This window comes from Athene cunicularia (genome assembly GCF_003259725.1).
Source record: "Athene cunicularia isolate RWA chromosome 11 unlocalized genomic scaffold, athCun1 chr11_part2, whole genome shotgun sequence".
Taxonomy (NCBI): Eukaryota; Metazoa; Chordata; class Aves; order Strigiformes; family Strigidae; genus Athene; species Athene cunicularia.
In genome coordinates, this window is record NW_020799114.1 from 1,759,324 (window position 1) to 1,768,012 (window position 8,689).

Consider the following 8,689-nt stretch of genomic DNA (forward strand, 5'->3'; position numbering starts at 1 on the left):
GATTTGTGAAGGCAGAATGGGAATTGTAACCGCAGTCCCAAATTTTAAATGGCAAAACCCCCCATGAAATTGAAAAGAGTTTTTGTCCAAATTCCTCCCTCCGTTAATCCCTTCGGAAGCTGATGTTTGCAGGGGGTTTCCTCGCTGATGGTGTTTCTCTGTTGTACACATGCTGCAGGAAGGTTGTTCAAGCAACATAGAAACAAGGGAAGCAAATAGTTTTGGTCTGCAGGCACTGGAGTAGTTGTCTCATAAATGCCTCCTGCTCCATCTGTTCATGAATTCATCCATCAAAATGCTCATGAAAATACCAGCATACTTCTCTCTCTCACACCCTTGGCCTTCTGTTGCTTTTTGCTCGTTTCCTCAAGAAAGCGTGTGGATGTCTCAGTGCTAAGAATGGTAACTCTTTTCTGGATCCCAGGAAAATTGGGGGTTTCAGCTCATGGTCTGCTTGCTCCATGCTACTACAGGAAAGAGAGGAAGGTCACCAGAGTCCCAGCGGGCTGCTTTGGTACAGGAGAGACCACTGTGTCCCAGAAGAGGGAGTCATCTGCTGCAGAAGGATTTGTTATCTTTCCTAAAGCTTTTTTTTTTTTTTTTTTTTGAATGGTATTTGGAGTTGGGAAGTTGATGAGCCCAGGAGCATCAGCTACAAGAGGAGTTTCATTTTCCAAACGAGACATAAGAGTGTCTTTGTGACAACCAAAAAGGGTTGGTTAGGGTACAGGGCTCAGCAGATACTTGGTATGAGTCATCTTTCTCTCTATTTTTTGTTTGTTTTTGACAGAACTGGTCTCCTCCAGGCTGTGAGAAGCTAGGGAAGTGCCTGAAACCACCCAAGTCTGACCCTAAGAAGTGCTTTTGGCCTCATTGATCTTCTCTGCAGCCCTCAAGAGCGACACAGCAAAGCTCTAACCAGCCGGACATACAGTTTACAAAGCATGTCTTCTCATGTTGGCACTCCTGTTTACACAGGAAGGGTGTGATGTATGTATGATTTCATCATTTGCTCTTCCAAAAGGGACAGTGTTTATATTGCTAGTGCTCAGGGTTTAGCCCGTGCCCTTCTGTTGGTTTAGTTGTTTCCGTAAATGGTAACTTTTCAGTGAAGACTGTTTCCACTCTAAAAAGCTCTCTGGATAACCACAACTCTGCCATCACCTCAGAAAGGCCGTGGATGCACCTTTCCTCTCGCTCCTTCCACCTAGCCTGCTCTCCCAAACCTTTGCTCGTTCAGATGCCGCAGCACCAGCCGTGGGGTCTGTTCAGGAAACGTACAGCCGCCAGCAAACCCTGCCCAAACTGCCCTTGTTTTGTTTGCCTGTAACTTGTTGTTTTAACATTTGATTTCCATTGTGAACTCTTTGGACACCAATTTGTTTTTCCTTTCTTCCTAAACTTGGGAGTACTGGGTACAGCTGCAGAGCCAGACCGCTGCCACGCATCGCTTGGTGCAAACAAGTCCTGCCTCCTGTTCTGGCCTGAGGGGCCGGCTGCAGGCAGCACACCCTGCCTTCCTCCCTTCTGTACCTGCAAACATTCCCTACGTGGTGGTATAAAGAAATTTGAAGGTAGCACTCATGTAAGTATTGCCTTATTGATGGTGTGCTGGATCTTCTTGGGGAGCTGGTGGTCAGTTGTTCAATTTAAGGCGTTTTCTTCAATTCCAAAAATCTGGGTCCAAATATGGTTTAAGCCATGCTTTTAGTCTTATGATCTGGGCCCAGCCAACTGCAGGCTCAGAAATGCCCATTTGCATCAGATGTTAACTCTTGACCCTGTTTCCAGCATGTGCTCTCTGAGGAATTCTTGTGCAAACGTTCCCCAGCCTGGGTGTAACACTTCTCTAAACAGAGTTCAGGGTAAATGCTGATCCATTGCAAATTTCTCATCTGCTTTTGGGCCTGTTTGACACCCTTTGCTATTGCTAATAAACATGTCTCGAGCAAAGCCCAGCAAGGTTACTCTGGAGCTTTGGGGGAGTAGCTAGAAACAAGCCTGGACAGGCAGTTTGCACCACTGACAGCTCCGTGTCCACCCCTCCGGGGGCTTTGGCAGTGCACGTGCCCTCTCTGCGGGGCGTTGTGCTGCCTTGGGAAAAAATCGAGGTGCTCTGTACCCATAAACAGCCCCGCAACCTTCCCCAGCAAAGCTCGGGGCTGCCTTGAGATGGGTTGAGAACTCTGGTGCTGTGCTGCTGCCTGCTACGGGCTTCTCAGCTGCTTGTTCTTACCCTCCCGGTGATCCCAAATGCTCTCATTCTCCCCGTTCCCATGGTTTACGCCACCTGTAATCCTCTCTGCAGTAATTCCTGCTGTATATCTCATGAAGCCGGATAATCCTATAAGATTGTAGTAAGAACAGCACTTGAGTCAGCTCTTGGAGTTCCACTTACCAGAAATCACAGCCAACACTTCATCGGCTGGCAGAGCCTCTGCATCTCTGTTTGCACATCTGCAAATGGCATTTGTTTATAGTCCAAATTTCTTAGCTGCCTTATGATGGTGCTAATTGTCCTTCAAGTCTATCAAGGCCTTTCCAGTTCATCCATAACATTTCTCCTTGTTTTGACATAGCGTGGGTAGCTCGAGTGTGGCGTGATCAGCCTGTCCTGCAGCGATGCTGGGTGAGAGGACCTGCACCGGTCGTGTGTGTCTGCCAGCACAGAACACCAGACAAAACCAGTAATTTCCCATTTTTCTGGGTGCTGTCCACCTCTGCTTCAGTGCTGCTGTCACCCAGAAGCACTGGGAGCCCTGTGGTTCACTATTATCAGCAGATAAAGATACCACCAGAGGAGGGAGTCTGTCCCTGCAGACTCCCTGCGAATCCCTATCAGCCCTCAAATGGTTACGAACCTGTCTGCTGCGAATTGTGACAGCGCTTTTGTCTTTCTGCGGGCTGCTTATTAAGAGATCACATCGCAGGGTCACATCTCATCCTCCGAGCGCCAGCCCAGACACGTTTCTCAGTTCTTCACATTTTCAGTATGTGCATCAGGAGCGTGCGCTGCCTGCCGGCTGCCCCGTGTCCCCTGCCTGCCTGCCTGCCACTTCAGTCTTCCCTCTTTCACAGCTTGCAGTTTTGCACATACTGCTTTTCCCCCGTCTGTGTAACTTGCTTGGACAAGCCACCCCATTCTCAGCACGCACGGTGTTTGTCTGGTTACCCTGCACACAGAGTCCTCATTCCTCATTGAAATAATCCCCCGGTGCATAGATACTGGATGTAAACTTTGCACTAAAAAGCTGGCTGCTGTGAGTGAATCGACTTGACGTCTGTTTAGTATCTGCTTCATGGCTATTTATTATAAAGGATCAAAGCTTAAATGTGAAGAAGCCACTGCTTTAAATTTAAATAATAGTAGCTTTACAGCTGGATAGCTGCGAAAAATTTTAAATCGATGCCTTTCCCAAAGATGTACAGATTTTAAAGTTGTGAGATTAAGAACTAACGAAGAAAAATAAACTAATTTATCAGAAATGCACCTATTTGTCCGCGGGTACCTGTAGAACAACTGAATAACACCTTCTTTTGGGACAGTCTCGCAGATCCGCCTTCCAGATCATGGGACTGACTTGGGTTAAAAATAACTTGTTTTGTTTTCCCTGTATTATTTTTAACGTGGATCAATTTCCCAGCCCACACAGCTGCCCAAGCGCAATTCAGAGGCTGGGGCAGGGGGGGCCCAGGGCCCTACATGGCCTGTGGCCGTGGCCACCAGCAGCACCGCGGGGGTGAGCGCTGCCAGCTCAAACACACCCCGTGGGTCACAAAACGACCGGCAGATATTACCCCGTCTGCCCTTAATAACTACCCAGAGCCTCTGATCTGAGGTCACTCTCTGTGATAGTCGCCCAGTTTGGGGAACTGCCCATACTGGGGCAGGTGGTGGCTTTGCAGGAGCTGCCTGGGGGACCTGCCAGGGGTTGTGCGTGCAGCAGTCGACAGAGAAGGGGGTCTGGTGGGGTTTACTGGCCCGTCGGGGACCAGCAGCCGTGCAGCTGCTTGGTTGGTGGCTCCTTTCTCGAGCTGCAAGACATAAAAGCTGAAGGAAAGATGTTGTCTGTCTAAAACTGCTTCTGTGTGATGTTCCTTTCTTTATATTTAAATGCATCTGCTAAAAGCTTTAATATCCACTTGGGCTAAGAGTCCAAGGAATTTCTTTCTTGCCTCTAATTTCCAATTAGCTGAGCCTCCCGAGTCTCCCTGCTCTGCCCCTGAGGCTGTGTTATCATCCAACCCTCCATGCAGAGAAGCTTCTGAAATTGATGTAACTAATAATCGTGGAAAAAGTCCTACTGCATTTACAGTCTATGGCTGCAAAAATGGAGCCTTGATTTAAAATCCTGCAGCGACAAATGGATTATTTCGGTGGCAAATTAGTCTCTGCAGACCAGCAATTTGGGGATCTGAACACTGGAATTGGAAACCAGAAGATCAATTCCGAACACTTAGAGCCAAGGTTAATGCCCTGCAAACTGTATTGAGTGCAGCGATGAAAGATAACGTGTCTCTGCATTTTAAACGGGAAGCCAAGGAGCACGGTATGAAAAGGGAAAATGAACAGAACGAGAGCGAGCGCTACCCACGTTATTTGCTAATAAAACCTTACGCGGTGTCTGGGGACTGAGTTTTCAGGCAAGTGCTGAGGATGACAGTGGGCTTTTTACTAAAGGAACTGGAACTAATATCGCCGAGAAGGGAGGCTGTTGGATTTGGGATGCTCGCTGCCGCGTGGAAGCTGGCACTTCTCGGTACCTGCCGAGTCGAGCCTTTCCCAAACGTGCTGGGCAGCTTCCAGAAGCCTCCTGGTTTCACCTCAAGCAAAGCAGACGAGATGAAGGTCTCCTGAAAGTTGGACAATACTCTTTTTTTTTTTTTTTTTTTTCCCCACGGGAGGACATCTTTGCGGTGACCGCGCGAAATAACGTCAGCAGCTGCAGCAAGACCTTTGGAAGGTGAGAGCGGTTTGACTGGGGGGTGTGGAGGGAAGCAGTGCTGGGAGATGCTTCGTTGGCTGCAGGGTTGCCAGCAGCCTCTTCAGCACAGCTGGGTGAGAAATCTCTCCCCGGGGGTCTTGCTCTTTTCCTCAGCACTGGGAAACTTTACAAACTACATGCACGTTTACTCTCCAAAAGCTACTCTTGAGCACTTGTTCAGTGTCCAAATAACTGTTTTGCAGTTAGAGTGGCTTGTTTGTCATTTCTCTTAACAGTTACAGTACCTGGAAATAGACTTTTGCTTTTGTTTCTTGACAGTATTTGATGTGAGTCTTTCATATGCTATCAGAAAGCAACACGGCGGTGCCTCTTGAATTAAACTTTTTAAAGAACAGTTGTAAGGGGAAAACCGAAATCTCATTTTAGGTTCTTTTTTTTTTCCTTTGGAAACTGCCTATTTTAAACACTGAGAAAAGACTCCATTTGCCTGTTTTCTTTATATCCCCTTCCACCGTTTCGTTGTTGCCCAAAGTCTAGTTTAGATTATATAAATCCGAAATAAAGGTGGAACCTCAGCCAAAAGCCTGTGGTCTCTTAGGAGTGTAAAAAAGCCTCTGCCATCCAGCTTCTCGAGAGAGCCAGTCTGGCAGCTGGCGTGTGATTCTCTGTGCCTTTGTCCCTCCTGGAGTCACTTAATACCCTTCTGGGCGATATGTAGGTTGGTAGCACGATTCCCATCTGAATGGGCTAGAGGCCGAAAAGCCCATCGGCCCGTTTGCCAGCAGCGAGGAATGTGTGCCAAATCCATTAGTTCTGGATCAGACTCAAAATCCCCTCCCGGCTCGGCCAGGCTGGCCAGAGGAGGGAGAGGGGGGTTGTGTCTTCTCCAAGGGCCTCATCCAGCCTGGTGCCACGGGCGGAAGGTGCTGGGCTCGAGCAAACAAGGATGCTGTGGAAGGGCAGAGCTGGATCATGGTGCTTTCACCTCTTTTAGGGGGGTGACAAAGCTAGTGCGTTACTCGGTACAGACACTGCGGTCCCGAGCCCAGGGAGCTGGCTGGGGAACTGCATTCTTCTGCTGTTGAAATAAGATATTTCAATTTTTTTTTTTTTAAAAAAAAAAAAAAAAAAAAAAAAAAAAAAAAAAAAAAAAAAAAAAAAAAAAAAAGAAAAGGGTTTAAAGTGCATGCATTTCTAAAGCTGAAATTGAAACGAAACGTTCCAGCAGATTTGAAAGGAAATTTTAGTTCTTATTTCCCCTTGTGGGGTGTGTTGAAATTTTGGGCGTTTTGTTCCACTTCACACTGAAGTTTTAAAATCCTTAACGGAACAGAAACTTCCATACTCAACCCAGCTCTTCCAATTGCCTGGTTAAGCTGATTAGAGTTAGCTCTCAAGCTTTTATCCCCCCAGTTTCTATGACCACCAGCTAGTAACACCTCTCGTATCAGGATCTCAGAGCACTTTTACATCACCGATCACCTCTGTGTCCAAAAGAGAGACAAAGCCCTAAGCAGCCCAAAACCTCTTGGAGCCACAAGCGGATGTCAAGACACCTCCCAGGTGATATTCCAGAGCTGAAATCCTTTGACATCACATTTGGAAATCGGTCCTAGGAAAGTTCTTTTCGGATGGAAATTACAGTAGGAGTCAGCACTGTTGTTTGAAAGGTTGAACAATTGCAGGGAAAACTAATTTGGATGTTAAAAACCAGTCTGTACTGGTAGGTGCGATTCAGATCCTTTGAAATGGAGGATTAATGAGGTGAAGTTCTGACAGATCTGAGAAACGTTGGGTTTTAAACCTGAGCTGGCACATGGCATAATTTTCGGCAGCTGAATCACTGGAAGTCCGATTTGGAGTAACCTTTATGCTCTTCCTGGCAGAGCTGACGGTGTCTGCGAGGCCCGATCCTGCACCAGAGCCGGAGAGATCCCCCCAGCTGGACACGAAGGGGCCGGTGGGAGCCCTCGGCGACTCATCCTGGTGAGAGCTGCTGGTTTGCCCGGGGTGGGCTGGCACGAGGGGCCTGGGAACCTCGTGGTGTTTTCTGCTAGTAACAGTGGTGATGTGTAGGAGGGTCACGAAGACAAGAAAAGTGTGATGAAGACCCCAGCTTACAGCTCCTCCGTGAGAGGCAGAAAGCAGGCTGCGGAAGAGCCCTTGCCCAGCTCCTGCTTGTTTCCATGGGTAGGCAGATAAATTCCATCCCTTCCATCCGCCAGGAAGAAAAGGAGTTGCTGGAATAGCTCACTGTCCGGTGTCGTGGTTGGTGAGGTTACAGGAGAAACCCTTCCAGCTCATCCGAGGGAGCGAGGGTGTTGCAAAGCCCCTGTTCCAGTGGAAGGGGATGTTTGCTTCGCTGGAACAGCTGCTAGAGAGGATTTTTCTGGTGCCAAAGAGATAATCTGACCTCAGGGAAAATCTTAGTCTGTAAGGGAATGGTTGTGAAAGGAGGCAGGCTGACCTTGTCTCTGGCAACAGGGAGTGTAACAAGAAAGGGAGCAACCTTTGCACTGGCCTTCGGCTTGTCTCCCTCCGCACCTCAGGCCTCTGGTACACACCTGTCTTGCTGTCTGTGGATAAAATTAGGAAGCAAATAGAGCGGTGGAGGATTCAGTGTGCAGCAAATGACTCTCGAGGGTTTTCCCTGAGCGCTGGGAACCGCTCAGCGACACAGGACGTGTCGGCTGCAGGGCTGAGGGTGGAAGCGGGTCCCTCGCGAGCCGTGCTGTGCCTGTGAGCCCCCCACGGCGTAGCTGGAGAGGAGACAACCAGCTTTCCCCTCCTGTCAGCTGCTCCTCCTGTGCCAGAGCTGGCAGGACCCACAGGGCTGGTGGGAGCGACTGGTCCAACAAGAGTAGGAGGAAGCAGCTCTGCGTTTGCTACCAGAGCACCCAACCCATGAGGGGGCCACAGCACAGCCCTGCAAAATCCCTGGCTAGCTGCTGGCACACTGTCACACGCTGCCACACGCTGTCACACGCCTCAAGGACAGGCCCCAACGCCTGGCCCAGGGGTGCTGAGCTTGAAGCTGTTCCTGTCACGGCCTCTCGCAGCTGGCACCGAGCTCAGCCGGGGGTGTTGCACGCTCGAACCTCCCGGATCACATCCAGGTCCTGTTTGCTAGGGGCAGAGGAGGTCTGTACTCAGTCAGCACGACATCTCCTGCCCACAGCGGATTTTGGGTGGACAAACGGCTGTTTGCCCATCCGGAGGTGGGAGATAAGAGCCGTGTGAGTGCCCTGACCTGCCACACAAACCAGTGACACCAGTATCAGCTGAGCTGGCGGTCTGGGAGCGAGGGCGCTTGGACCGGCTGCGTTATCACCCAAACCAAGGGCTTTGACAAACACAGAATGCAATTCCAGGGGTTCACAAGAGGTGAGGAGGGACAGAAAAGCGGGAAATAATTTAGTCCTACCACACTTGCTGTCTGCGTGAGGCGCAGGGCCGGGGTGAAGAGGGGTGGAAGTGTAACCCCCAGGCACAGCACCCCTTTTCCCAAGCTGGCTGGAGCAAGGCGGGGGCCCAGGGCTCTGTGCAGGGGGGGTGATACGGCCCCATATGCTGCAGGTACCAGAGCACCCTTCAGAGGGGAAACTGGGGTACTGGGGCTCCCTGCTTTGAGGGACTGGGGTGCTGCATGCTGGGGATACCTGGGCAGGGGGGGCAGAGCTCCCTGCTCCAGGCTAGCAGGGCTAGCACTGGGGGGGTCGGGGCTCTGTGTGTTGGGGTACCCC

At 49.9% G+C, this 8,689-nt stretch overlaps 1 protein-coding gene across 3 annotated transcripts in view; it reads left to right on the forward strand.

The window, feature by feature from the left end:
- GALNS (galactosamine (N-acetyl)-6-sulfatase) overlaps positions 1–6,926 on the forward strand; it is a 51,260-nt gene extending 44,334 nt beyond the window's left edge. Inside the window, exons 14-16 of one of the 3 annotated variants that reach the window (XM_026857058.1) lie at positions 791–1,585; positions 4,194–4,964; positions 6,833–6,926. In XM_026857058.1, the coding sequence (XP_026712859.1) occupies positions 791–877 (87 nt within the window). In that variant the 3' untranslated portion in view covers positions 878–1,585; positions 4,194–4,964; positions 6,833–6,926. The other 2 variants (XM_026857059.1, XM_026857060.1) reach the window with 2 other exon arrangements.
- The last annotated feature ends 1,763 nt before the right edge of the window (positions 6,927–8,689 follow it).